This window comes from Tyto alba, unplaced genomic scaffold (assembly GCF_018691265.1).
Source record: "Tyto alba isolate M040663 unplaced genomic scaffold, T.alba_DEE_v4.0 Super-Scaffold_200000178, whole genome shotgun sequence".
NCBI classification, from domain to species: domain Eukaryota; kingdom Metazoa; phylum Chordata; class Aves; order Strigiformes; family Tytonidae; genus Tyto; species Tyto alba.
In genome coordinates this window covers 48,461-76,355 of record NW_024881291.1, presented here as the reverse complement: position 1 = coordinate 76,355, position 27,895 = coordinate 48,461, and the positions used below count along the sequence as shown (strand labels likewise).

The 27,895-nt window shown below is 59.7% G+C and overlaps 3 protein-coding genes across 6 annotated transcripts; 2 read left to right on the top strand and 1 right to left on the bottom strand.

Moving 5' to 3' along the window:
• The first annotated feature begins 395 nt into the window (after positions 1-395).
• LOC104356812 (zinc finger protein 239) lies at positions 396-27,895 on the top strand. Of its 3 annotated transcripts, XM_042794053.1 has the most exons (5): positions 396-548; positions 1,189-2,834; positions 8,655-8,703; positions 12,466-12,469; positions 27,709-27,895. In XM_042794053.1, exons 2-5 carry the CDS (start codon positions 1,197-1,199, stop codon positions 27,791-27,793), a joined length of 1,776 nt encoding a protein of 591 aa, XP_042649987.1. In that variant the 5' UTR covers positions 396-548; positions 1,189-1,196; the 3' UTR covers positions 27,794-27,895. The 3 variants fall into 3 exon arrangements, with proteins under 3 accessions (XP_042649987.1, XP_032847777.2, XP_042649988.1); XM_032991886.2 differs by lacking the exons at positions 12,466-12,469; positions 27,709-27,895 and having other exon boundaries at positions 1,189-2,756; positions 8,179-9,665; XM_042794054.1 differs by lacking the exons at positions 396-548; positions 1,189-2,834; positions 12,466-12,469; positions 27,709-27,895 and adding an exon at positions 6,414-7,830 and having other exon boundaries at positions 8,015-9,665.
• LOC116959223 (zinc finger protein 239-like) lies at positions 13,251-15,013 on the bottom strand. 2 transcript variants are annotated; one of them, XM_042794070.1, is made up of 3 exons: positions 14,822-15,013; positions 14,104-14,164; positions 13,251-13,998 (listed from the first exon to the last, which is right to left on the bottom strand). In XM_042794070.1, exons 2-3 carry the CDS (start codon positions 14,162-14,164, stop codon positions 13,409-13,411), a joined length of 651 nt encoding a protein of 216 aa, XP_042650004.1. In that variant the 5' UTR covers positions 14,822-15,013; the 3' UTR covers positions 13,251-13,408. The 2 variants fall into 2 exon arrangements, with proteins under 2 accessions (XP_042650004.1, XP_042650003.1); XM_042794069.1 differs by having other exon boundaries at positions 14,826-15,013.
• On the top strand, positions 16,711-22,502 carry SH3BP5L (SH3 binding domain protein 5 like). The gene is made up of 7 exons (XM_042794058.1): positions 16,711-16,752; positions 17,253-17,768; positions 17,902-17,964; positions 20,065-20,193; positions 20,324-20,485; positions 20,659-20,832; positions 21,019-22,502. Exons 2-7 carry the CDS (start codon positions 17,550-17,552, stop codon positions 21,430-21,432), a joined length of 1,161 nt encoding a protein of 386 aa, XP_042649992.1. The 5' UTR covers positions 16,711-16,752; positions 17,253-17,549; the 3' UTR covers positions 21,433-22,502.

Genomic DNA, 27,895 nt, shown 5'->3' with positions numbered 1-27,895 from the left:
GATGAGAAGGAGGATGGACGAGGAGGAGGAGGAGGGATAGAGGAGGAGAAGGAGGGATGGACGAGGAGGAGGAGCAGGAAGAGGAATAAAGGAGGAGGAATGAAGGAGTAGGCGGAGGAAGAGGAGAGGTGGAGATGGAGGAGAAGCAGGAGGAGGAGGAGGGGTGGAGGAGGAGAAGGAGGGATGGACGAGGAGGAGGAGGAGCAGGAGGAGGAGGGGTGGAGTTGGAGGAGGGATGAAGGAGGAGCGGGAGCAGGAGGAGGAGGGGTGGAGATGGAGGAGGAGGAGGAGGGATGGAGGAGGAGCAGGAGCGGGAAGAGGAGGGATGAAGGAGGGGGGATGGAGGAGGGGTAGGAGCGGGAGGAGGAGGAGGAGCAGGAGCAGGTGAAGGAGGGATAGAGGAGGAGGAGGAGGGACAGAGGAGGAGGAGGAGGAGCAGCAGCAGCAAAAGCGTGGTTCCACTGCTCACTGTATCCGGGTCACACGGAGCACCGAGCCCCCCGCTGCCCCCCGCCCCCGGGAGCGTCACCCCCCGCCGCAGCCCGCAGGTAACCGGGGAGGGGGGGGGCCGGCACAGCCCCAGCCCCGCTCCCGCGTGGCGGGGTCCCCACGCGGGGCTGAGCTCTGAGGGCTCCGGGGGTGCCTGGGGTGGGATGGTCGGGTCCTGCCCAACACGTGGGTCCTGCCGCCAGGTCCGGGTGGCTGCTGGTGGTTGATGAGGCTTTGGGACAAAACGTGGGGTGGGTGGGGTCGGTCCCGACCCACCCGTGGGGTGCGAGTGGCGGTGGGACCCCATCACCGCGTTCTCCTTCTCCTCCAGGTCTTCCTTGCGGAGGAAGGGGTGGGCTGTGGCTGTAGTGGGAGAGGGTGACACGGAGGAGAAGGCCCTCGGGATGGTGGGTGGAGGGGGAGGAGGAGGGCACGATCATCCTTCCTCAGCGTGGAGGTCCACGTGGACCTTCTCGGTCTGGTAACCCTCAAGAGATCGATCTCCTTCCCGTGGCCTTTTCCTGTGTCCTCATACCCCGTGAGCTGCACCAGGGTGGGGTTGTAGCTTGGGGTCACCCCCCCCCCCCCCCCGTGGTACCCCTGGAGCAGGCTAGATTTGGGCATCGGAGCCTTAAACTTCCACAGGAACTTTGGCCAAGACATTGCCCTCACTGAGGTTTGGGATCTTCGTTCCTACAGCTGATGGGATGGCGGACGGGAAGGAAAACGGTCTGGAGGAGCCAGAAGGATCTGAGCTGCGCTGGGACCTGTCTGAGGTGGTCGTCCGCCAAGAGTCGAACCCAACGCCACAGCACGAGGGGGAGAGTCAACCAGAGGAAGCCACCGAAGGACCAAGAAACGGCGGCCCCGAACGCCCATCACCGAGGAAGAGCAGGAGCCTGCAAGCACGCCGCGGGGGCCGTGCCGCGAAGAAACCCTATAGCTGCAGCGAGAGCGGGGCCAGCCATGAAGCCGTCTACACGTGTCTGGACTGCGGGAAGGTCTTCGGTCGGAAGTCCTTCCTCATCCCCCACCAGCGCATCCACACCGGTGAGAAGCCCTTCACCTGCCACGAGTGCGGGAAGGGTTTCCGCGTCGGGTCGGCTCTCAACAAGCATCAGCGGATCCATACGGGCGAGAAACCCTACAAGTGCCCGGACTGCGGGCGGCGTTTCCGTCTCACCTCCACCCTCAGCGCCCATCGGAAGATCCACACCGGGGAGAAACCCTACGTCTGCCTTGTTTGCGGGAAGAGCTTTCGGTTGAGTACGTATCTAATAGCCCACGAAGCCACCCATAGCATGGACAACCCTTTTCGGTGCCCCGCGTGCGGGAAGAGCTTCAGCTTGAGGCGGTACCTGGCCATTCATCAGCGGATCCATACGGGAGAGAAGCCGTTCAAGTGCTCGGTGTGTGGGAAGGGCTTCAACCGGAGATCGATCCTTATTGTTCACCAGCGGGTCCACACCGGGGAAAAACCCTACAAGTGCCCTGAATGCGGGAAGAGCTTCATCATGAGTTCAGACCTCGTTGCCCATCGGAGGATCCACACTGGGGAGAAACCCTACAACTGTCTCAGCTGCGATAAAAGCTTCCGGTTGAGCTCCCACCTTACGAGACACCAGCGAAGCCACACCGGGGAGAGGCCGTATAAATGTATGGATTGTGGGCAAAGCTACACGGACAGCTCCGGACTCATCAAACACAAGAAGATCCACATGCAGAAGAAGCAGAGGATGTCTCAGGGAGCCCACCCGGGGGAGGGACGATATAAATGTCCCTACTGTAGCAAGAGCTTCCATGCAAAGTCAGCCCTGGTCCTTCACCGGGCTACCCATGTCGGGGTGCGACCCTATAGATGCTCCAAGTGCGAGAAGACCTTCAGCCACAGCGCAACCCTACTGAAACACCAACGAATCCATACGGGGGAGAGACCCTTCAAGTGTCCCGACTGTGAGAAGTGCTACAACGACGGCTCGACTCTTCGGAGACACCGGAGGAGCCACACCGAGGAGAAACCCTATAAGTGTCCCAGCTGTGGGGAGTGTTTTGGTGCCATTGCAGCTCTCCTGAAGCATCAGCGGTTCCACAATGAAGGGAGACCTTACAATTGCTCCGACTGCGGGAAAAGTTTCCACTCTAATTTTCTCCTCGTCACCCACCAGCGAATCCACACGGGGGAAAAACCCTATACCTGCCCCATCTGCAAAAAAACCTTCCGCCAAGCCTCCCACTGCACGAGGCACCAGGAGATTCACAGGAGGACCGTGACTGGCGTTGCTTTGCGTGAGGTGTCTGAGCACCATGTGCAGAAAGGAAAGGCCCGGCACAGAGCAGGAGCAGAGGTGGGATGTGATGATCAATTAACGAGCCCAGATGGTGCTTCCACAGCTCAACAGTAAAAGAATTTGAGGTGCCCTGAGTCCATCAGCTGGTCCAAGTTACTCACCCAAGGAAGACGTGCCCCATGTCCTACCTGATAACCATGGTTGTGTAAGTCTTTGCATGCCCAGATATCATTTGAGCCCAGTATTAGTGAATTACTGTCAGTCTTTTTGTGGCGTGGCCCTTATCCTTCTCACCCCGTTGACACTGGGTGCCTTTGGGCTAAGGCTCTGATGGCTCATGCTTTTAAATTTAGTATTATTCCCCCCCAAGCCTGTCTCAAACTCATCCCAACCAGCCCTCCGACCATCCTCCTCAACTCACCCTTGACTTCATCCCCCATTTTTACTGAAGTAGGTCCCTGTGCGATTCGGGAAAAAAAAAAAATCATACTCAGCGACTACTTTTGGATCCCAACTGGCCCTTAAGATGGGTGGAATGAGCAGTATTGACAAATACATCCAGACTGGACCCACCTCCTCATTTACCGTTAACGAAGGATGGCTAGCTTGGCTCTGTGGCAATGTCCCACCGCAGCTCAGCTCATTTCCCTGCAGGAACCCCCCCTTTTTGGGGACAGGCGTGGGAGTGCTTGGTGGTATGGATGCCGAAATCCTGGTCAATAAGCTAGACACAGTGACTACCTCCCTGTGAAATCTTCGTATTCCCTTACAATCATCGTTACTGAAGTTGGGAACGGGACTGTGGTTGACCCCAAATGCCGTCCCCTAATGAGAACATCCAATTAACAACGGCCACATTATTATTATTAAATGCCTTGGGGATAACCTAAGGGAATGTTTCCTTGGCTCTGAGTTGCCATCAGACCCCACAGTTGGTTCAGGCTGAGGCCCGAAGAGAAGGCGACACCAGAGGTCTACGCGCCGGAATTCGTGAGCTTGCCTGGGGTGATGCCACTGAATGTCACCTGCAAGCCTGGTGGCACTTGGGAGACTTGACTTGTGATGGAAACGTGGACGCAGCTTGACGGCGCGAGGGGCTGCTTCCCAACAAACCTACCCCCTCGCCTCTTTGGGTCTACCCCAAGACAGGTCCGCGGTCCCTCTCGTGGACACCAGCCCTGGCAAGGAACGAGAGGCTGGACAGCGGCACACGCTAAAGGTTGTGTCCCAGAGCCGGGAGTGGGGCCCGGGGCTGGAGGGAATCCCGTGTGAGCCCCTAATCTGTGCCTTCGTTCCCTTGGGGGGGAGTCATTTCCCATCACGCCCCCGCGAACCCACCGTGGAGATGCTCATCGACGCCGGGAACGGCTGTTCCTGTTTGCGAGCTTTGTGTTATTTTCTCTCTGTCGACTCTTTACAGCCACACTCCAAGTGCCAATCTACCTACTTGTATCTTTGCCACCCAAATTGGATGCGATTTTAACTACAAATTACGCCTTGAATTACTACTCATCCAGTACCATCAACTAACTCTGCCTTCTACCGCCACATCATCCCTCCCCCTCTCGGTGCAAAGTTATCTCCAATTGAACATTTTTTTTTTTTTTTTTTTTTTTCAGCATAAATGCTGAAATCAGCTCTTGCAACAGGCAAAGGACCAGGCACAACAAACTTTAATACAATTTAAACTTGAATACACCTTAATCTTTGGTAACTGCCGCCCTGATACCGAAAGCAGCAGACAAATTCCACGCTATGTTCAAAAAAAAAAGTCAAACATCGGTGGTGGGAATCCAGTTTAGGATGATCTCCCACCGCTGTGGTCGGTTATTAGTCCAGGTGATGCTTGCACTGCTCAACACTAAAAGGATCAGGGAATTTTGAAATGCTCCAAGCCCCTTAGTTATCATACACATATATATGTTCTAATTAATTTTAGCCCACTGTTAGTGAATTATTCGATATTCTGTTGTTTCCATCTGGAAAATTGTACTGTTCTTTGCACGCTCGTTCTGAAATAAATGGTTTATTCCTACAGCTGTTGGTCGGGTGTCTTCCTAGAGAGTTTTTTAATTGCTGTGGGTCATTAATGAGTAATTTTAGGGGGCGCAGGGACAGGGAAGTGGGATTAGGATGTGGCACAGGAGGGATTTGGGGATGGGGGGGGACAGGAGGGGTCCCAAAGGCCAGGGAGCACTTTGTGCCCAGCCCAGGGGGGAGGCTGAGTTTCTCACTGCTGCGACGAGCGGTCAGTTCTCAGGAATTTGGGGGGAAAAAAAAAAAAATAGCCAAATTCTTTAATAAAATTAATTTTCAGTTCTGTTATTCTAAGAGAGTTTGGGAGTAAAGCGAGGAGGTGAGTAATATAATGCAGCCACTATTCATGGAAAGTATGAAATTAAGTTAAAACCCCCAATTTTGGGGGCTCTAGGGGTGAGGAGGTGCTTCAGGACTAGGGAGGAGGGGATGTTTGGAGCTAGTTAGGGGGCTTTGGGGGGGTCCCTGGGAGGTTTTATTTTGGGGAGGGGGATATTTGGAGCTTGCAGGACCTCAGAGCTGAGCCACAAATATCCCTCGGGGGGGTTCCCTGAGAGGTTTGAGGTGGTTTTTTGGGGGGGGTGGGGGGGTGGGGGACCGGGGGGGGGGTGTTTGGAGCTTGCAGGACTGTGGAATTGAGCCACTACTATCCCTTGGTGGGAACCTGAGGGGGTCCCTGGGAGGTATTTTTTTGAGGGGGGGGCGGATATTTGGAGCTCGCAGGACTCCAGAGCTGAGCCAGAAATATCCCTTGGGGGTATTTTTTGGGGGGGTGGGGGCATGTTTGGAGCTTGCAGGACTCCAGAGCTGAGCTGCAAATACCCCTTGGGGGGGGTGGGGGGATCCCTGGGAGGTTTTTTTTGGAGGGGGGGATGTTTGGAACTCGCAGGGCTCCAGAGCTGAGCACAAATATCCCTTCGGGGATCTTGGGGGGGGGGGGGGCGGGGGGGGGGTGTGTTCCTGGGAGGTGTGGGTTTGTTTTGGGTTTTTTTTTTGAGGGGGGGTGGGGGAATATTTGGAGCTCGCAGGACTCCAGAGCTGAGCCAGAAATATCCCTTGGGGGTATTTTTTGGGGAGTGGGGGCATGTTTGGAGCTTGCAGGACTCCAGAGCTGAGCTGCAAATATCTCTTGGGGGGAGTGGGGGGGTGTCCCTGGGAGGTTTTTTTTTTGGGGGGGGGGGGGGGGAGGCGGGGTGGAGCTTGCAGGACTCCAGAGCTGAGCTGCAAATATCGCTTGGGGGGTCCCTGGGAGGTGTGGTTTGTTTTGTGGTTTTTTTTTTTTTTGGGGGGTGGGTGGGTGGGATATTTGGAGCTTTCAGGACTCCAGAGCTGAGCCGCAAATACCCCTTGGGGGGGGGATATGGGGGGGGGGTGTCCCTGGGAGGTGCAGGGTTTTTTTTTGGGGGGGGTGTCAGCCGGTGGCGGCTGCCGGCAGAGGGCCCCGGCCGGTGGGGATGGGGATGGGGATGGGGGGGGGGGTGCGGGTGCCCCCCCCGTTGGGGGGTTGGCCTTCCTGGGTCAGGCACCGCCGCCGCCTCCATTGCCAACCCGCAGCCCCGCAGCGAACGGCCGGTACCGGGGGACACACACACACACGGGACCGGACCCCCCCCAGGAGACCCGGGCGGGGGGGACCCCCGGGAACACGGAGCGGAGAGCCCGGAGGGGGGGGGGGGGGGGGGGGCGACACCGCTGGGATCCCCGGGAACCCGAAGTGGGGAGCCCGGAGAGGGGGGAGCCCGGAGCTGGGGGACCCCCGGGACCCCCCGGCAGCCTGGAGAGGGGGGGTGCCGGAGCTGGGGGACCCCCGGGAGCCCGGAAAGGGGTGATCCCAGAACTTGGGGATCCCTGGGACCAGCGATCCTGGAGCTGAGGGACCCCCGGGACCACCTGCGGGGTGTTCTTGGAACTGGGGGGACCCCCAGGACCCCCCGGCAGCCTGGAGAGGGGCGATCCCACAGCTTAGGGACCCCCAACACCAGCTGTCCCGGAGCTGGGGGGACCCCTGAGACCAGCGATCCCAGAGTTGGGGGACCCCTGGGAGCCTGGAGAGGGGTGATCCCAGAACTTGGGGACCCTTGGGACCAGCGATCCTGGAGCTGGGGGACCCCTGGGACCCCCCTGCAGCCTGGAGAGGGGCGATCCCACAGCTTAGGGACCCCCAGGACCAGCTATCCCAGAGCTGGGGGACCCCAGAACCCCCGGGTAGCCCAGAAGGGGGTGATCCCGGAGCTGGGGGACCCCCGGGACCCCCTAACAGCCTGGAGGGGGGTGATCCCGGAGCTGGGGGACCCCCGGGACCAGCTGTCCCAGAGCTGGGGGACCCCAGAACCCCCGGGTAGCCCAGAAGGGGGTGATCCCGGAGCTGGGGGACCCCCGGGACCCCCCAACAGCCTGGAGAGGGCTGATCCCGGAGCTGGGGGACCCCTGGGACCAGCGATCCCAGAGCTGGGGGACCCCTGGGACCCTCAGGAGGGGCAATCCCAGAGCTGGGGGGCTCCCGGGAGCTCGGAGAGGGGTGGTTTTGGGCTGAGAGCAAGTGATTTTGGGGCTGAGCCCCTGCCAGGGTCGTTGCCCACCTTGCCCTTGCCCTTGTCCCCTCTCCAGCCCCTGTAGGACTGCGCTTGCAGGGCCATGACGCCGGGTCCTCTCTGCCCAGCACCACATTTCCCAAGCAGGACAAGCTCCTTGCTTCTCTTCCACCTTCATTTTGAGGACGGATCTTTGTATTTAGGACTTTGGCCCCACATCTTGGTGTCGTGGAGGGTTTGATGGGCCGTATCTTGGGGGGCTTAGGGACACAACCCAGTGGTGGTGTCCTGCCCGCTGACATCCCCGTAGGGGTGGACTTGGGCAGGAGCAACCCACAACCCAAAGTGAGGAGCATGCTCACAGCTTGGTTTTTTGTTTTTTTTGGTTTTTTTCCCAAAACCCAGGATTTCCCATTCCCAAACCTCAGGCAGATTGAGAGGAAGAGGCTGCACGGAAGAGGAGATGCTACGAGATGCCCAGGCAGGTGAGGAGGAACTTGCTTGACCTCTCATCCTCCCTTCTCCCCCATCCTCCAGCCGAGCATCGCTTCTGGCTGTAGGACAGCCGCGTTGCTGACACTCCCGGAGGCGGATTGGAGAGGATCTCCTTCCTCTTCCCTCTGCTGCGGATGCAAATCCTCTTCCTCTCCTTGTTCCATCCTCTGGCAGGCGGTGAGACGGGGACGGAGGACATGGAGGAGGAGCCCCGCCGGCAAAACCTTGCGGAAGAGACTGTTTTGAAGGGCTCCATGGAGCAGGAGGTCAACGGGGAGGAGAAGCCAAGAAGATGCTCCACGGGGAGAGGTTGCAAACCCACCCCACGAGGCTCAGAGGAGGAAAGACCAACCATCTGTGAGGAATGTGGCCGGAGCTTCAGCCGGAGCTCGAACCTGGCGGTCCACCAGCGGTTGCACGCCGGTGAGAAGCCCTACAAGTGCTTGGAGTGCGGGAAGAGCTTCAGCCGGAGCTCCCATCTCATCACCCATCAACGTCTGCACACCGGCGAGAAGCCCTACAAGTGCCCCGAGTGCGGGAAGAGCTTCAGCGACAGCTCCACCCTCATCACCCACCAGCGCTTGCACACCGGCGAGAAGCCCTACAAGTGCCCCGACTGCGGGAAGGGCTTCAACCAGAGCTCCAACCTCACGTCCCACCAGCGCACCCACACCGGGGAAAGACCCTACAAGTGCCCCGAGTGTGGGAAGAGCTTCAGCGTCAGCTCCTACCTGATCCGCCACCAGAAGATCCACACCGGGGAGAGGCCCTATAAGTGCGGGGAGTGCGAGAAGACGTTCAGCCAGAGCTCCAGCCTCATCATCCACCAGCGTGTCCACACCGGGGAGAAGCCCTACAGATGCGTTGACTGTGGGAAGTGGTTTAGGAACAGCTCAGATCTCATCAGGCACCAGCGGACACACACGGGTGAGAGACCCTATCGCTGCCCCGACTGCGGGAAGAGCTTCAACCGCAGCTCCAACCTGATGACCCACCAACGCATCCACACTGGGGAGAAGCCCTACGAGTGCCCCGAGTGCGGGAGGAGCTTCACCGTGAGTTCTGCCTTGATTAAACACCAAAGGACCCACCGGGAAGGGAAGCCCTATGAGTGTCCTGACTGCGGGAAGAGCTTTATCCGCTGTTCCAACTTCATTACCCATCGGAGGACCCACGTTGGGTAGAGACCTGGTGACCCACGTTGGGTAGAGACCTGGTGACCCACGTTGGGTAGAGACCTGTCTGGTGGGCCCCACATCTGCCTGCTTCCCCAGAGGGACCTGAATGGAGGTGGGAGTGTCCATTTGCTGAGATGGGCTCAGCTGTGGGACGCAGGCCGGTTAGGACGAGTGGACTCTTTGGGTTTAGACTCCAAGAAGTCACATCCGCTTGATCCAGTAATTTCTTCTGGTGGCATCAAGCAACACCATATGGACCACGGGCTTCTTCCACAGCCAAATGGTGGATGGCGTTGGGCACAGACCGAGTTTTGAAGACACCACTTGGGACTCGGCTTCTTCAGGAAGGAAGAAATGGGGTGGAAGCAGTCCCACAACCCTGTTGGGATACACAAGGCTGAGTTCTTCCTCTTTTACAGGTTTGGGGTTGGTTTTTTTTTTTTTCCATGGGATGTTATTTGGTGGCATCGTGCAACCTCTGTCCTGCCCCTCTACAGTTTGTCTTGGATGAATAAACTCTTGAGTTGTCCAAAGGGCTTCAGAAGAGGCTCCTGCAACATCTTAGGGATGGAGATGGGCACAGCCCAACTCCACATTCTGCTCTTGCTGCCTTCGTGCTGCCAAAAATAAACAAGAACTCCACTGCAGCGAACTTGTCCTCCACTCACCTCCTTGGTATGGCCTCGTTGAACCCAAACCACCTCGTTTTCATCCAAGCTGTGGCTTGGCCATCTCTAGGGTTGAATTTTCCCAATGGTGTTGGGATGGATGGGAGTGGTGGGACAACTCCATGGATGGGTGGAGGGTGAGGAGGACACGTGGGCTTGTGGTGGCCACGTTTCGGAAGGATGCTGCAACCCTACGACTTAACCAGCGGTGCCAGCTAAACCTCATCCGGGGTTTGGTTTGAACCTTCATCCTTGTGCAAGGGAAATGGAGAGGGACGGAGAGCCCGAACCCAGCTCCAGGGTCTCCACCCCCGAGGTTTGGGGTCATGGTGGGAGAAGGGTTGGGGACACAGTGGTAGAAGGAATGGAGACACCATGGCAGAAGGGATGGGGGACAGAAAGGATGGATTCAAGGTGGGAGAAGGGATGGGGACACGGTGGGAGAAGGCTTGGGGACACGGTGGGAGAAGGGATGGAGTCATGGTCAGGCAAGGTTGGGGGTCATGGTGGGAGAAGGGATGGGGACATGGTGGGAGAAAGTACGGATTCAAGATGGGAAAAGGGTTGGGGACATGGTGGGAGAAGGTTTGGGGACACCATGGCACAAGGGCTGGGGACATGGTGGGAGAAGGTTTGGGGACACCATGGCACAAGGGATGGGGACATGGTGGGAGAAGGTTTGGGGACACCATGGCACAAGGGGTGGGGACATGGTGGGAGAAGGTTTGGGGACACCATGGCACAAGGGATGGGGACATGGTGGGAGAAGGTTTGGGGACACCATGGCACAAGGGATGGGGGCATGGTGGGAGAAGGTTTGGGGACACCATGGCACAAGGGCTGGGGACATGGTGGGAGAAGATTTGGGGACACCATGGCACAAGGGGTGGGGACATGGTGGGAGAAGGTTTGGGGACACCATGGCACAAGGGGTGGGGGCATGGTGGGAGAAGGTTTGGGGACACCATGGCACAAGGGCTGGGGACATGGTGGGAGAAGGTTTGGGGACACCATGGCACAAGGGGTGGGGACATGGTGGGAGAAGGTTTGGGGACACCATGGCACAAGGGATGGGGGCATGGTGGGAGAAGGTTTGGGGACACCATGGCACAAGGGGTGGGGACATGGTGGGAGAAGGTTTGGGGACACCATGGCACAAGGGATGGGGGCATGGTGGGAGAAGGTTTGGGGACACCATGGCACAAGGGGTGGGGGCATGGTGGGAGAAAGTACGGATTCAAGGTGGGAAAAGTGTTGGGGACATGGTGGGAGAAGGTTTGGGGACACCATGGCACAAGGGCTGGGGACATGGTGGGAGAAAGTACGGATTCAAGGTGGGAAAAGGGTTGGGGACATGGTGGGAGAAGGTTTGGGGACACCATGGCACGAGGGCTGGAGACATGGTGGGAGAAGGTTTGGGGACACGGTGGCGGAGGGGTGGGGACATGACGGCAGGAGGTCTGAGGACACGCCACAGCACAAGAGCCCCGCTGAGGGACACAAAGCACCGCCACCACCACGCGTCCCCAGATGTTGGTCCCCACCAAAGCCACGTCTCGGCCACCCGCCCGAGGCCTCACCTTGTCCCCAACCCTTGGGGACTCTTAACCCAGAGGGACCACGGTGTCCTCGTTCCTCGTCACGGTGTCCCCACCGCAGGCTGGTGGCACCGGGACCAGGGGTGCCGCCTCCTCCGCGGTTGTCCCCTCCCCGGGGACAACCCGAAAGGGGACAACCCCCCCCCCAAAAAACCACCACCCCGCTTTCCCCGGGAGTTTGGGTTTTAGGATTTCCCCTAAAAAAGGGGATTTCTGGGGAAAAAAAATCGATGGGGTGACAAGGAGGATCCTGGGGGGGTGGGGGGGGGGGGTTGGGGTGGACTTTATCCACCATGGGGCATCACCAGGAGGGTGCTGGGGTTCCCCCTGCTGGGGGGGTTGTGGGTGGGGGGTCCCCACTTGGGGCTTGTGGGGGTGTCCCCCCCCCTCGCACTGCAGCCTGGCTCCACTCTGGGGGGGTCCCCAGGGGGGGGTCATGGGGGATGTGTGTGTGTCCCCCCCCATGCAGCCCAGCCCGGGGCTCCCACGCATGTCGCCACGGGGGGGGGGGGGGGGCGGGGGAGAAGGGGGGAAGACGAGTTTGGGGGGCTGGAGTGGGGTCCCCAAGAAGCCCTGCACCCCAAATTGGGGGGGGGGGGGGGAGAGGGGAGATTGGGGTTTTGTTTGAGGGGGAGGAGGGCTCTGAAGCCCACCCCACCAAAAAAGGGGGGGTAACCCCCCCACCTCAGCACCCACTCGGGGCAGGGAACATTGCTGCACCCCGGGGGGGGATATCTTAGGGGGGGGGGGGGGGCCCCAACTTCCCAGCAGCCAAAGGTTTCGCTGTCACTTTGCACCCCGAAAGCTGAGAAGGTCCATCTCCCCTTGATATCATTTTATTGAATATTTTATTAATATAAAATAACCCCCAAATATTTTCAAACCTCAGGTTGCTCCTTCCCCCCCCCCCCCCCTCCCCCATTTTTCCAGCCACCACGAGAGGACGTTGACACCGTGAAGGGAAGAGCAGAGACGGATTTTGGGGTCTAAATCTCCCTAAAACCAGCATCCTAGAGGAGGAAGGGGCGTTTCGCCTCAAAATGCCTCAATTCCACCTTGTAGCCCCGTTTCATCAGCACAGGTTGCAAATCCCCTCGGCAAAGTCACCCTAAAACGCTCCGTGGGGAGGTTCCCCCCCCCCCCCCCAATAGCCAGGGTCCCGTCCTGCCACGTCCCTTGAGGGGGGTTTCACTATGCTAAAATACTTTTTTTTAACCTTATTTTGGTAAAACATTATTTTTACCTTATCTTGGTAAAACCTTAGTTTTACCTTATTTTGGTAAAACATTATTTTTACCTTATCTTGGTAAAACCTTAGTTTTACCTTATTTTGGTAAAACTACATTATTTTTACCTTATTTTGGTAAAGCCTTAGTTTTACCTTATTTTGGTAAAACATTATTTTTACCTTATCTTGGTAAAACATTATTTTTACCTTATCTTGGTAAAACCTTAGTTTTACCTTATTTTGGTAAAACATTATTTTTACCTTATTTTGGTAAAATATTATTTTTACCTTATCTTGGTAAAACCTTATTTTTACCTTATTTTGGTAAAGCCTTAGTTTTACCTTATTTTGGTAAAGCCTTAGTTTTACCTTATTTTGGTAAAAAAACATTATTTTTACCTTATTTTGGTAAAACATTAGTTTTACCTTATTTTGGTAAAACATTATTTTTACCTTATTTTGGTAAAACATTATTTTTACCTTATCTTGGCAAAACATTATTTTTACCTTATTTTGGTAAAACATTATTTTTACCTTATCTTGGTAAAACCTTAGTTTTACCTTATTTTGGTAAAACATTATTTTTACCTTATTATTTTGGTAAAACCTTCGTTTTACGTTATTTTGGTAAAACATTATTTTTACCTTATTATTTTGGTAAAACCTTAGTTTTACCTTATTTTGGTAAAACCTTATTTTTACCTTATTATGGTAAAGATGCTTGGGGAAAAAAAAAAATAAAAATTAAATGTACTCAATTGGAACGGAAGCGAAGCGGTTCCTGAGCTGACGCCGTTTCACGAGCCACGAGGAGCCGGGGGACGCGTCGCTGGTGGCACGGGGCTCGGAAGACGGGGCCACCTCGCCTGTGTGCGTGTGTGTGTGTGTGTCCCCCATCATTTTAGGCGCTGCCCGGCGGGGGCCCGGCGGTGCCGGGTGAGATCCGAGCTCCGGTAAAAGCCCTTCCCGCAGCGGGGGCAGCTGTAGGGCCGCTGGCCCCTGTGGATGCGCTGATGGGTCGCCAGGCTGGAGCTCTCCGCGAAGCCCTTCCCGCAGCGGGGACACCGGTGGGGCCGCTCGCCCGCCTGGGTTTTCCGCCGTCGGATACGGGTCGCTGGGATGCTGAACCTCTTCCCGCATTCTTCGCAGACGTCGGGTTTTTCCCCCGTGTGGATCCGGCGATGTTTAACCGGCGTCGAAGCGTGACCGAAATCCCTCCCGCCTTCGGGGCGCCTGTAGGGTTTTTGGCCCCTGTGGACCCGCCGATGAGCCGCCAAGGCGGAGTTTTGGCTGAACCGATCGCCGCATTCGGGGCGTTTGTAAGGTTTTTGGCCCGTGTGGACCCGCCGATGGGTTAATAAGGCCGAACTGCTACCGAAACCTTTCCCGCACTCGCGGCATCCGTAGGGGCGGCCGTGGGGTGGGGGCACCCCCAAATCCCCCGCTTGGCTTCCCGTTGCGGGGGGCGGTGGTGGATCCCCCGTGTCTGGAAAAGAAGCCGCAGTGGGGTGATATGGGGGGGGGGGGGACGACACACGACACAACAAGACATGGCACCCCACAGGCCTTCCCCCCCCCCCCCCAAACTCACCTGCGTGGGGGTCACCCCCCTCCTCCGTGTCCTGGTTTTGGGGGGCCCTTTCTGGCTCCATCTGTGGAGGGGGAGGGGGGGGGGTCACATCAAACCTGCTGTGGGAGAAAATGGGGTGCAAGGTGAAAGGGGGGGGAGGAGGGTACACATGGTGTTGGACCCCCCCTCCCCCCCCCCCCATCATCCTTACCCCAGTTTAGGAGCTGCCCTGGCACCCCAAAACAAACAGGTGGGGGTCACCGGGTGGGGCTGGGGGTGATTAGGGGGTTGCCGGGGGTCTCAGCCCCACCCTGGGGTGAGTTGGGGTCCCCCATCGCAGCCCTCGACCTCCAGGAGGATTTGGGGGTGCCCTACAGCAGCCCCCCCCCCCCCTCCCCCGGGAAGAGTTGGGGTCCCCTGGGACAAGTTAAGAGAGGTCCCCCGTACCCTCCCCACCCCTGGGATGATTTTGGGGTCCCCCATCGCACCCACCCACTCTGAGGATGATTTGGGGGTGTCATTTCCCCCCCCCCAGCCCCCCCCCCGGGATGATTTTGGGGTCCCCCATTGCACCCACCCACCCCCGGCATGATTTGGGGGGGGATGGGGGTGTGTGGTGTCTGCCCCGCACCCATTCCCCCCCCCCCCCCTCCGACTTGGGGTGCTCGCACCCCATTGGTGGCGGGTGTTACTGGGATTAAGGGGGGACCCCCCCCCATCACCCCCCCCCCCCCCATACCTACAGTTTGAGGGGCTGAGGGGGGAGGCGATGCTTTCTCCCACGCCGTGCACCCCGGTCACGCGTGGGGGGGGGGGGTCCTGGCTGCGGGGGTGTCCGGCGGAGCGGAGCCGGCCCAGGAAGCTGAAGCGCGATCGCGAGTGGGGCGAGGGGAGGGGGGTGTGGAGGGGGGGGGGGGGCGGGGATTATCGGCGACTCGGGGCCCTCTAGCGACCGACCGAGCCGACACGGTCGCGGGGGGGCGTGGGGAGGGGCGTGTCCCTCCGCGGGGGGGTGGGGACGTGTCCCGGGGTGGGGGGTCCCTCCCGGGGAGGGAGGTGTGGGTGCCCCGGGGGCGGGGAGGTACACGAGGGTGTGTGTACACGCGTGTGCGCGCCTATAGGCGTGTGCTAAGGCGGGGGGTGTGTGTGTGCGTGGGTGTGGGTACATATAGGGGTGCACGGGGGGTGTATACATGTGTATGGAGGGGGAATACACACGTGTACATGTGTGCAGGGGAGTATATCGACATCTGTATGTGTGTGCGCGTGTATGATTGTATAGGTGAGGCTCGATGTACGTGCATATGTGCACATATGTGTGTACATATGTGTATGTATGCTTCTCTGGGTGTGAGCATATGTGTATACGTGTGCATAGGTGAGTGTGCATACACGCGTGCACGTGTATGTGTGTGTAACGTGTATACCGGAGCGAATATATGTGCACAGGTGAATGCATATGCACGTGCATGTCCGTCTGCACATGTGTGCATACGCGTGTGCCTCTGTGTGTGTGTACATATATGTGACTATATGCTTGCATGGGTGTGAGTATATGTGTATATGTGTGTCCAGGTAAGTATATATGTATGTATGTGCACATACATGGGTGTGCATACATCTGCATATACGTGTGCATATCTGTAAGTGCATACATACGTATGGGGGTGTGCGTGTGTGTGTGCATTATGTATAAGCGCCCATGGGTGTGTATATGTGTTCATTTATATACGTATACACGTGTATGGGTGTGTGCATACATGTATTTATGTATGTGTGTATGGGTGTGTATATTTGTACATATATGTGTCTCTATATGTGCGCATACATGCCCATAGGGGTATGTATATAGGTGTATATACATATACCTGTGTGTATATGTGCATGTGCGTAGATGCATGTGCATATGTGTGCATACATGTATACGTATGCGCAGAAATGTGTGTACAGGCGGCTGTATAAAGGCCTATATACGTGCGGTATGCCCCTATATTCATGTCCTGAGGGGGATGCACGTCTACATGTGGGTATGCACATATGTTTGTGTGTCTGTAGGGGTGTGTGCACATGTGTGCGCCTGTATGCGCGGCCCAAAGCGCGCACGTGTGTAGACCCGTGTGTATACACATCCATATGCGTCTATAGGGATCTATACGTGCCCATATATGTCTACAGGCTCAGTTCGGCCTCTACCAGCCCCAACGCCGCTCTTTCCCCGCAGCCCTTGGGCCTGAGGCCCATCCTCCCCACCCGAGCACCCTCCAAACCCCACTCGAGACCTGAATTTCCACGGGGGAACTTTGTAAACGGGGTCGAACCGATTTAAGGGGGTTTAAAGGCGGCAGCCGCCATCTTGAGGCGCGGCGGCGGCACCGTAAAACAAGATGGCGGCGCCCACCCCGGCCGCCACCGCTGCCCTTTCTCCACCTCGTCTATGAGGAGGAGCGGGGCCAAACGGGACAGCGCGGCTTGTTGTTCATCGGTAAGCACTTCCGCGCCCGGTTGGAGGCTACCGGGGACCGGGCGGGGCGTGGAGACGGCGGGCGGCCGCGGGGCCGTGAGGGCCGCCATGGCGTACGGCAGGAGGAGGATGAGGCGGGAGAGAAGCGCTTCCGGTTCCGGTGCACGCAAGGGAGGGTGGGACGTGGAGCCGCTGTGGCGGAGCGGGAGGTAAACACAGGCCGCGGCGGGGGGGGGGGAAGAGGGGCAAAGGGGTTTGGGGGGGCTTTGGGGGGGGGGGGGGGGGGGGGGGGGTTAGACTGGGGGGTGCCGTGGGGGAGGGGGACGGGGGATATGGGATATGGGAGGGACAGTGCCGGGGGGGGACGTTGAAGGGGTGTGGGGGGATTAGAGGGATGAAGGGTGTTGGAGGGATGTGGGGGGGGCGTTGGGGGGGGGCTATGAGGGTAGTGCAGTGGTGGGGGGCCGCTGGAGGGATGTGGGGGGGGCATTGGCTGGATATAGAGGGAGTTGGGGGGAAGGGATGTGGGGGGGGAAGGCATTGGGAGTCTGTGGGGGCAGCGTTGTGGTAGGGGGAATTTTGAGGGGGTAGAAGATGAGGGGGCATTGGAAAGGTATAGGGCTCATTAGAGTGGGGGGGGGATATTGGGGGGGGGGGGCACCCCGTGGGGTGCAGGAGGGGGATAAACTTTTCCCAATTGATTTTTCAGGTCGTCGTCCCCTGCCCCCTCCCCCCCCCCCCTCCCCCCCAAACTGTTTTGGCTGAACTAGATCCCGACTCCTCGTCCCCAAGAGGGGGGGGGGTGTCTCTGCTGTGGGGGTGGGGGGGCACCCCCCTTTTTCCCTCCACCTCCCCCCCCCCCCCGCCTGGCTCTCCCCCGAAATGAAATAGGACCCCTTGCTCTGTGCGGGGTGGGCCGGCGCTGGATGGCCCCCCCGCTAAGATGCTGGCCCCCCCCTGAAGCAGAGCGGACCCCGACGTCACCCGGACTGGGGGGAATCCCGCCATGGGGGACGCGGAGGAGAGGCTGGTTTGGGGGACAAACGGAGGGGACGGACGTCAGACACCCCCCGGGCAGCTGGGGGTCTCCCCGGGGGGGGACGAGGCTGAGGCAGGGGCGCCCGTTTCAGGGGGGGCATGCGAGGGTGAGGAGCCCAGGACGTCCCCAAAAGTGGTAGGAGAGGAGGAGGAGGAGGAGGAGGAAGAGCTGGATCCCAGGATACAGGTGAGGGGTGGGTGGGGTCTTTTTCCCAGTTCCCCCTTGTTTTTTTTTTTTGAGGGACACACACACACACATAGTAAATTTGGGGGTGTCATTTCTCTTCCCTCACCCCACATTTGGCTTCTCCCTTCCCCAGGAGGAGCTGGAGCACCTCAACCAAGCCAATGAGGAGATCAACCGGGTGGAGCTCCAGCTGGACGTGAGCTGCTCCCCCAGTCCCTAAATGGTCCCCGAGTCCTTAACTGGGTCCCCAGACCTTAACTGGGTCCCTGAATCCCTAACTGGTCCCCTACTCCTTGTCCAGTCTCCCAGTCTTTAACTGGTCCCCCACTCCTGGTATCTCAGTTCTTAACCTGTCCCCCAATCCTTAACCAGGTCCCCCAGCCCTTAACTGGTCCCCTGCTCCTTGTCCCCCCCAGTCCCTAACTGGTCCCCTGCTCCTTGTCCCCCCCAGTCCCTAACTGGTCCCCTGCTCCTTGTCCCCCCCAGTCCCTCACTGGTCCCCTGCTCCTTGTCCCCCCCAGTCCCTCACTGGTCCCCTGCTCCTTGTCCCCCCCAGTCCCTCACTGGTCCCCTGCTCCTTGTCCCCCCCAGTCCTTAACTCGTCCCCTGCTCCTTGTCCCCCCCAGTCCCTCACTGGTCCCCTGCTCCTTGTCCCCCCCAGTCCCTCACTGGTCCCCTGCTCCTTGTCCCCCCCAGTCCCTCACTGGTCCCCTGCTCCTTGTCCCCCCCAGTCCTTAACTGGTCCCCTGCTCCTTGTCCCCCCCAGTCCCTAACTGGTCCCCTGCTCCTTGTCCCCCCCCAGTCCCTCACTGGTCCCCTGCTCCTTGTCCCCCCCAGTCCCTCACTGGTCCCCTGCTCCTTGTCCCCCCCAGTCCCTCACTGGTCCCCTGCTCCTTGTCCCCCCCAGTCCCTCACTGGTGCCCTGCTCCTTGTCCCCCCCAGTCCCTCACTGGTGCCCTGCTCCTTGTCCCCCCCCAGTCCCTCACTCGTCCCCTGCTCCTTGTCCCCCCCAGTCCTTAACTCGTCCCCTGCTCCTTGTCCCCCCCAGTCCCTCACTGGTCCCCTGCTCCTTGTCCCCCCCAGTCCTTAACTCGTCCCCTGCTCCTTGTCCCCCCCAGTCCTTAACTCGTCCCCTGCTCCTTGTCCCCCCCAGTCCTTAACTCGTCCCCTGCTCCTTGTCCCCCCCAGTCCCTAACTGGTCCCCTGCTCCTTGTCCCCCCCAGTCCCTCACTGGTCCCCTGCTCCTTGTCCCCCCCAGTCCTTAACTCGTCCCCTGCTCCTTGTCCCCCCCAGTCCTTAACTCGTCCCCTGCTCCATGTCCCCCCCAGTCCCTAACTGGTCCCCTGCTCCTTGTCCCCCCCCAGTCCCTCACTGGTCCCCTGCTCCTTGTCCCCCCCAGTCCCTAACTGGTCCCCTGCTCCTTGTCCCCCCCAGTCCCTAACTGGTCCCCTGCTCCTTGTCCCCCCCAGTCCCTAACTGGTCCCCTGCTCCTTGTCCCCCCCAGTCCCTAACTGGTCCCCTGCTCCTTGTCCCCCCCAGTCCCTAACTGGTCCCCTGCTCCTTGTCCCCCCCAGTCCCTAACTGGTCCCCTGCTCCTTGTCCCCCCCAGTCCCTAACTGGTCCCCTGCTCCTTGTCCCCCCCAGTCCCTAACTGGTCCCCTGCTCCTTGTCCCCCCCAGTCCCTCACTGGTCCCCTGCTCCTTGTCCCCCCCCAGTCCCTAACTGGTCCCCTGCTCCTTGTCCCCCCCCAGTCCCTAACTGGTCCCCTGCTCCTTGTCCCCCCCAGTCCCTAACTGGTCCCCTGCTCCTTGTCCCCCCCAGTCCCTAACTGGTCCCCTGCTCCTTGTCCCCCCCAGTCCCTAACTGGTCCCCTGCTCCTTGTCCCCCCCAGTCCCTAACTGGTCCCCTGCTCCTTGTCCCCCCCAGTCCCTAACTGGTCCCCTGCTCCTTGTCCCCCAGTCTTTCATTGGATCTCCCAGTCTTTAACCAGGTCCCCCCCTCCTTGTCCCTCAGTCCTTAACCTGTCTCCCAGTCCTTAACTGGGTGCCCAGTCCTTAACTAGTCCCCCACTCCTCGCCCCACAGTCCTTAACCAGTCCCTGCATCCTCATTCCCAGCCCTTAACTGGTCCCCCCCAGTCCCTAACCGGCCGCCTTACTGCTGGTCCCTCCTGGATTTTGTGCTCGGTGCCAGGGTTGGGTGGGCAAAACCCGCTGCCGAGGGCTCTGGGTGGGTGCGACGGGGGGACGGGAAGACCCCGGGGATGCTCTGACCCCTGCACTTCCCACCCCCCCCAGGAAGCCCGCACCGCGTATCGCCGGATCCTTTCCGAATCGGCCCGCAAGCTCAACGCCCAGGGCTCCCAGCTGGGCAACTGCATCGAGAAAGCCCGACCTTACTACGAAGCCCGGCGCCTCGCCAAGGAGGTACTGACATCCCTCTGAGGGGGTGTGGAAGGACGGGGGGGGGGTGTTTTGTGTGATTTTTTTTTTTTTTTTTTTGGTTTGGTTTATCCCCCCTTCCCCAGCGTAACCCCTTCCTCGCTGGCGGCGGCAGGCTCAGCAGGAGACGCAGAAGGCGGCGCTGCGCTACGAGCGGGCCGTCAGCATGCACAACGCCGCCCGCGAGATGGTCTTCGTGGCGGAGCAGGGCGTGATGGCCGACAAGAACCGCCTGGACCCCACCTGGCAGGAGATGCTCAACCACGCCACCTGCAAAGTACGGGGCTGCGAGGAGTGTGTGTGTGGGGGGGGGGGTCTTCATCACCCCGGGGGGAGGCGGGATGGGGTGTGGGAGGAGGCGGTTGGGGGTGATGGACACACACACACACACACACACACACACACACACACCCCCCAGCTTCCAAAGGGGTTTTTGGGGGTTGCCTCCAGGTCAACGAAGCGGAGGAAGAGCGGCTGCGGAGCGAGCGGGAGCACCAGCGCGTCACCCAGCTGTGTCAGCAAGCCGAGGCCAAGGTCCAAGCCCTCCAAAAATCCCTCAAGCGCGTCATCGTGAAGAGCAAGCCTTATTTCGAGCTGAAAGCCCAGTTCAACCAGATCCTCGAGGTACTGGGAGCGCTGGGGCGGTGGGATGTTTGCAGGATGGGGGGGGGGGGGGGGCGGAATCCTCCTGCTTTCCACCAGCTTCGGGGCTGCGCGGGGCGGGGCGGGGGGGGGGGGGGAAGAAAAAAGGAGGCGGGTGGGACCTGCCTCTCGGTTTGGGAGCGGGGTGGCTGAGGCCGTGTCCCGCAGGAGCACAAGGCCAAGGTGACGGCGTTGGAGCGGCTGGTGTCGCGAGCCAAGACCCGCTATTCGGTGGCCCTGCGGAACCTGGAGCAGATCAGCGAACAGATCCACGCGCGGCGGCTCCAGCGCCTCATCGTGCGCCGAGCCTCCCCCGTGGGAGCCGAGGCCAGCCCTCAGCACGCCGGCGCCGAGCTGGGGGTGACGGGGGGGACCCGGTTAGGGGCTGAGTGCCCCCCAGCCGACACGTTGTCGGTGCTCAGCCTGCAAACCATCGCCTCCGACCTCCAGAAGTTCGACTCGGTCGAGCATTTGTTGGGTTTGTCGGACGCTACCAGCCTCAACAGCGACGAGCTGGAGGAGCGGGAGCGACGCCGGGGCGGGCAGGGTCACTTCAAACATCATCGGAGCATCAGCCTTTAGCCCCCCCCCATCCGCCCCCCCCCCCCCCGGCCCCCCCAATTTTGTGGCTTCTCCCCTCCTTGGGGAACCCCCCAAAACGGCGGTGGGTGCCGCCGGTCCCTCCCGGGGATGCCGGAGCGAAGGGGGGCGACGGTTGGAAGCTCCTTGTTGAGAAAGGTGACGCCGGCGGCGGCCAAAATGTAGGGGGGTTGTTGGGGTTCACCCCTGGAATTCGGGGGGGGGGGGACGGGGGGGGTCAGTGGGAGCCGTGTCCCGTGGGATGCGGGATGTTGGGATATGGGGGGAAGCTGCCCCTTGGTGGGGGGGGGGTGTTGGCAGCGAGCGGCTGGGTGGGCGAGGCTGCTAACGAGGCTGCTAATGAAGCTGCTAACGAAGCCGCTCAGTCGCGGCCCCTCCTCGACGGAGGAGCTGCACCCCAAAAAATGTAGGGGGGGGGCACAACACCCTACCAATCCCCCCTCCTTTCACCCACAAACCGCCCCCCCCCCCCCCCCCCCCTCAATTTCAAGCAGTTATTTGAGGTTATTTTCCAGCGAAAGGCGAGGCAGAACCCGAATTGCACTAACAGAATTGATGGGGGGGGGTGTGGGGGGGGTGCCCCCCAACTATTTCGGGGTACGGGGAGCGCTGCGGCCGTGCCGGGGCTGTGATGAGAACCGCAGCCGGTTGGAGGCTGCCCCGGGGGTCGCTTGGGGAGTTATTTGCCAGCGAGTAAAATTTATTTCCTTCCCCCCCCCCCCGCCTTACTGCCCCCCCCTGCAACTCCACGTGGTTTTATTCACTCCGTTGCACCCCGGGTACCCCAAAAAACACCCCCCCTGCCCCCCCCAGCCCTGATATTCCGGCATCTGGGGAGCAGCTCGAAGCCTTGGGGGGGGGTGGTGGGGGGTAACGCCTTTGGGGCCGGGGTCGTTGGGCTCCTACAGGGGCAATTGTGCTTCCTGAGGTTTTAAAAAAAAAATCCATCGCGGGGACGGGGTCGAGTCCCTGAAACTTGAAAAACCAAACCAATAGCCCCAAATATTATTAACATAAATAAATAAAAAAAATCACTATTATTAGTAATGACATTCCTCTTCGTGCCCTAAATTTTCCTTCGTCATGACTGAAAAAATGACACCTTTTTTTTTTTTGGAGTATCTAAATTCCCTTCTCATTCCCCAAAGGGTTGCTTTTCATCGGTTTAATTTGCCTGTTTTCTCATTTTTTTAAAAAAGAATATGGATTTCCTTCAGACTGGGGGTTGGGTTTTGGGGTGACATCAAGCTATTTTGGGGGGGTCCAACGTGCTGCTCCTGCTTTTCCCCTTGAGTCTTACCTGGCGTTTCCAAGCCAGCTCAAAGGATCGGAGGGAAAATAGGAATTTTTTGGGAAATAGTTGGGGGAAAAAAAAAGGGGGGGGGGGGTTCAGTGCCTGGATTTTGCTGGGGGCGGGGGGGGCCTGGAACCTCCCAAATTTGGCCCTGGAGATCGTGGCTGGGAAGAGCAGAAGCAGGTGGCACCCCAAGGGATGTGGGGGTCCCATCGTGGGCCCCCCGCTCTAAAATTGGGGGGGGGGGGTGTCCCACTGTTGCGCCCCCCCCTAAAATACAGCAGGGTAAGGTATCCGTCACCCCAGAGGGATTTGGGGCTCCCACTGCCGCCCCCCCCCCAAACCCCCCCCTCTATGGGTGACACCACGGAGCCAACCACACCTTGAAGTCACAAATCTCTTTTCCCCTTCATGTGCATTTTGGGGGTCACCCCCCTTTTTTTTTGGGGGGGGGGAATGCTGCTGCTCGAGAGCATCTATGGAGCGATTCCTCCTCCTCCGCTTGCTTTCTCCCCGCAAACCGAGCTCCGTCATCAACCTTTTTTTCTCCTGGGGTGGTGGAGAGGTTCCTGGGGGCCAGAGGGCAGATTTTGGGGTGGCTCACGGAGCGGCGCCGACGCTTCACCGAAGGCGCCCGCCCGCTGAGCCCCTCCCTCCCCGCAAGCGGAGCCGGGACACGGGTGGATCCGTCGATGCTTCGCCCGAACCTCTTCCCGCAAGGACACCCGTGGGGTCCTCCTCCTGTGTGAGGACGCTGAGGACGGAACACACCCCGACACTTTTCCCGCACCCCCCCACGGTTACGAGGCTTTTCCCCCCGCGGGGAATCCTCGATGCCGGATCGAGCTGGAGCTGGAGCTTTTCCCACGCTCCGAACGCTTGGAGGGTTTTTCTCCCCGTGTGCCGCCCTCGATGTCGGATGAAGCGGGATCGTTCGGTAAAGGATTTCCCACAAAACGAGCAGGAAACGGGTTTTTCTCCGGTGTGGATTCAGTGATGCTGGCAAGACCCGAGTTTTGCCCCAGATTTTCCCACATTCAAGACCTTTGTAGGGTTTTTCTCCGGCGTGGATGCGTTGATGACGGAAAAGATTGGAGCGCGTGCTGAAACGTTTCCCACATTCAGAACGAATACAGGGAATATCACCGGGGTGGCTTCGGGAATGCGGGATACGCTCAGCCTTCAAGCTTTTCCCGTAAGGAATTTCCATCCCATGCAGGCGTTGGTGACGGAGGAGGTTGGATCAACGGCTGAAACCTTTCTGGCAGTCGGGACAACGATGGGGTTTTTCCCCCGCGTGGGTTTTTTGGTGGGAATTCGGGTGGGAATTCCAGGTAAAAGTTTTCCCGCACTTCAGCCAGGGATAAGGACGTTCTCCGGAGAGGGTGCGTTGGTGGCGGGGGAGGTGGGCGCTCTGGCTGAAGCTCTTCCCGCATTCGGTGCAGAAAAATCTCCTCTCCTCCCTCGGGATCGGGTCCTCGGGGGTGTCGAAGCCCTTTCCAGGGGGAAGGGGATGAGCCGAATCCGTTCCCGGGGGATTTTCCTGATGGTTCGACGTGGTTGGGTTCAGCCCAGTGCCGGGGTGTCCGTCGCCCGCCGGGAAATTCGGGGGGGGGGGGGGGGATTTGGGCTGGAGCCAAGGGATTTGGGAAGGGAGGGAAGGGGGATTTGGGAAGGAATGGGGGGATTTGGGGGGGGCGATGGGATTTGGGAAGGGAGGGAAGGATGGGGGGGTTGGGAAGGAATGGGATTTGGGGAAGGGAGGGAAGGTTTGGGGGGATTTGGGGAGGAATGGGGGGGTTTGGGGGGAATTTGGGAAGGCAGGGAGGGATGGGGGGTTGGGGAGGAATGGGATTTGGGAAGGGAGGGAAGGATGGGGGGTTGGGAAGGAATGGGGGGGGTTTGGGAAGGGAGGGAAGGATGAGGGATTTTGGGGAGGCAGCAGGGGATCCCCAATGCTTGAGTGGGGCAACGTGGGAAAGGGGAATTTAATAGATTTCGTGAGAGAGGGGGGACATGGACCCACTCACCCGGCGAGGCCGATGCCTCGCGGTTCTCCTGCACGGCTGGTGAAACCCCGTCCTCCTCCAGCCCCCAAAGCAGCAAACGCTTCCGTCGGTCCCTGCGAGTCCCAAAAAATCCACCGACCCGCGGGGGATCCGGGTATGGGCAGGAGGATGCGAGGTTCCCCGGGGGGGGTCCCCGTTCAGACCCTGGAGGGATAAATACAGTTGTGTGGGATGGTTCAAAGGGCAAAGCGCCCTCCCGGGAGGGCTTGGGAGCCAGTTCAGTTCCTAAAGTCATCTGGGAGGGAAATGCTGAGACTGGGGGGGCTCCGTACTGGGATGGTGCCTGGTATTGGGGGCGAGGGGCTCAGCTCCCCTGCAGTGTCGTGTCTGGAGGAGCTCTGGGACGGAGCTGAGCATCCCTGGAGTGGGGTGGAGCAGCCCTGGGATCCAGTGGGGTACCCAGGACCGGGCAGAGCATCCCTGGGACTGGGCAGAGTGTCCTGGGACCAAAAAAAAAAAATCTCCAAGGACTGGGAAGAACATCCCCAGGACCTGATGGAGCATCCCAGGGATTGAGCCGAGCACCCCTGGTACCCAGTGGGGCATTTCTGGGGCTGGGAAAAGTGTCCTGGTACTGGGAAAAGCATCCCTGAGACCAGGTTGAGCATCCCCAGGAGCGAGCTGAGCAGCCCTGGTACCCAGTGGGGCATTTCTGAGGCTGGGCAAAGCGACCCAGGACCAGGCTGAGCATCCCTGGGACTGGGAAAAGTGTCCTGGGACCGGGAAAAGTGTCCCTGGAATAGAGCTGAGCACCCCTAGGACTCAGCTGAGCATTTCTGGGACTGGGAAAAGCATCCCCGGGACCGGGTAGAGGATCCCTGGGACCGGGAAAAGCAGCCCCAGGGCTGGGCTGAGCATCTCGGGGACCTGGTAGAACATTCCCAGGACCAAACTGAGCACCCTCAGTACCCCGTGGGGAATTTCTGGGACAGGGCTGAGCATCCTTGGAACCGGGAAAAACATCCCCGGGACCGGGCTGAGCATCCCTGGGACCGGGCTGAGCATCCCCAGGACCGGGCTGAGCATCCCTGGGACCGGGAAAAACATTCCCGGGACCGGGCTGAGCATCCTTGGAACCGGGAAAAACAGCCCCGGGACCGGGCTGAGCATCCCTGGGACCGGGAAAAACATTCCCAGGACCGGGCTGAGCATCCTTGGAACCGGGAAAAACAGCCCCAGGACCGGGCTGAGCATCCCTGGGACCGGGAAAAAACATTCCCAGGACCGGGCTGAGCATCCCTGGGACCGGGCTGAGCATCCTTGGAACCGGGAAAATCATTCCCAGGACCGGGCTGAGCATCCCCAGGACCGGGCTGAGCATCCTTGGGACCGGGAAAAGCAGCCCTGGGACCGGGCTGAGCATCCCCGGGACCGGGCTGAGCATCCCCAGGACCGGGCTGAGCATCCTTGGAACCGGGAAAAACAGCCCCAGGACCGGGCTGAGCATCCCTGGGACCGGGAAAAACATTCCCAGGACCGGGCTGAGCATCCCTGGGACCGGGCTGAGCATCCTTGGAACCGGGAAAATCATTCCCAGGACCGGGCTGAGCATCCCCAGGACCGGGCTGAGCATCCTTGGGACCGGGAAAAGCAGCCCTGGGACCGGGCTGAGCATCCCCGGGACCGGGCTGAGCATCCCCAGGACCGGGCTGAGCATCCTTGGAACCGGGAAAAGCAGCCCCGGGACCGGGCTGAGCATCCCTGGGACCGGGAAAAGCAGCCCCGGGGCGCAGCCGAGCCCCCCCCCAGCCCCGCCGGGGCATCTCCGGGACCGGGCGGAGCTTCCCCGGAGCCGCCCCCGCGCTTCCCCCGGTACCTGCCGGCTCCGACCTCCCCCTCCGCTTCCTCCGGGCCCGGGCAGCCCTTTCCTGTGTCCTCCCACACCGGCCCGGCCTGCAACAGGCTCCGGGAAGCGGGGGAGACGGGGGGGGCCCGGGGGGGACACATCCAGGCATCCCCCGAGCATCCCCGGGCCGCTGGACCAGCGGGGGAGGGGAGGTCTTTCCCACTTTCCCACGGAAATACCGAATTTCCTACGGGATTATTTCGTGCGATCGTTAAAAAACACCAAGCGGGGCGGGGAGGCAGGGGGGGTGGGTCGAGCAGGGGGGTGAAGGTGGTTCCTAAAGTCTGGGGGATCCCCCCACCTCCCCAAGAAGAAACCCTTGAGCGCCACCGAGTCGGGATGGCAAAAAAAGGTGGGAAAGTCTGAAGCTTTTATTTTTCCCCTCTTTTCCTTTGGAATCGGGGCACAAATCAAGGGAAAACCCCATGAAATATTGCATAAACCTTTAAAAAAAAAGCTTACTTGGGGGGCGCTGTCCTCCTGCAAGGGGTTGGAGACGGCAATCCCTTCCAACTGGAGATATTCCGTGATGGAAGAAGGTTGGAAGAGGCTTCCTGGAGCTGGTCCACCCTTGGAGAAACTCAAGGACACGGACGTGGGCCAAGAAGACCTTGGTCGAAGTCGATGGTTGGAGTGGATCATCTCCAGGTCTTGGCTTCAAACTTCCACCCACTGGGGACGCGCCGGGGGCTTGGTGGGACACTCTGGGATCCCGCATCGGCACGTCTGTCCTTGCAGGTGACGAGACCGTGGATGGTGAGGAGGGTGGAGGCGGTGAGAGGATGGAGACGCGCCGAAGACGACCCAGGATGGGACAACACGGCTGTGGGGAACGGGTGGAGAAGGGGACAAGGCGGGGTGGCATGGGGGTCCCATCGCAGGAGCTGCCGATGTTTGTGGGGAGGGTGGGAGAAGTTTTTCCTGTGGCTCATCCCTGGTCACCCCCCGGCACGAAGCCCTACAAGCGTCCCGAGTGTGGGAAGAACTTCGGGCGCAGCTCCCACCTCGTCGCCCACCACTGTACCCACACCCACGAGTGACCCTACAAGACTGCGGGAAGAGCTTCAACCAGAGGTTCAACCTTCTCATCCACCAGCGGGTCCACACCGGAGCGAGACCCCGTGGATGTCCTGAGTGTGGGAAGAGCTTCAGCTATAGGTCCATCCTCCTGATCCACCAGAAGACCCACGCCGGGGACAAGCCCTACACCTGTATCGACTGTGTGGGAAGATCTTC

Excerpts from the sequence above, each read along its gene's own strand:
- LOC104356812 (XM_032991886.2), top strand. The coding sequence starts at position 1,197 with ATGGCGGACGGGAAGGAAAACGGTCTGGAGGAGCCAGAAGGATCTGAG. Across the intron at positions 2,757-8,178 it reads AGGAGATTCACAGGAGGACC|GAGGAAAGACCAACCATCTG; the intron begins GTGACTGGCGTT and ends CGAGGCTCAGAG.
- SH3BP5L (XM_042794058.1), top strand. The coding sequence starts at position 17,550 with ATGGGGGACGCGGAGGAGAGGCTGGTTTGGGGGACAAACGGAGGGGAC. Across the intron at positions 17,769-17,901 it reads AGCTGGATCCCAGGATACAG|GAGGAGCTGGAGCACCTCAA; the intron begins GTGAGGGGTGGG and ends TCCCTTCCCCAG. Across the intron at positions 20,194-20,323 it reads CCCGGCGCCTCGCCAAGGAG|GCTCAGCAGGAGACGCAGAA; the intron begins GTACTGACATCC and ends TGGCGGCGGCAG.
- LOC116959223 (XM_042794070.1), bottom strand. The coding sequence starts at position 14,164 with ATGGAGCCAGAAAGGGCCCCCCAAAACCAGGACACGGAGGAGGGGGGT. Across the intron at positions 13,999-14,103 it reads GGGGGGTGACCCCCACGCAG|ACACGGGGGATCCACCACCG; the intron begins GTGAGTTTGGGG and ends CTTCTTTTCCAG.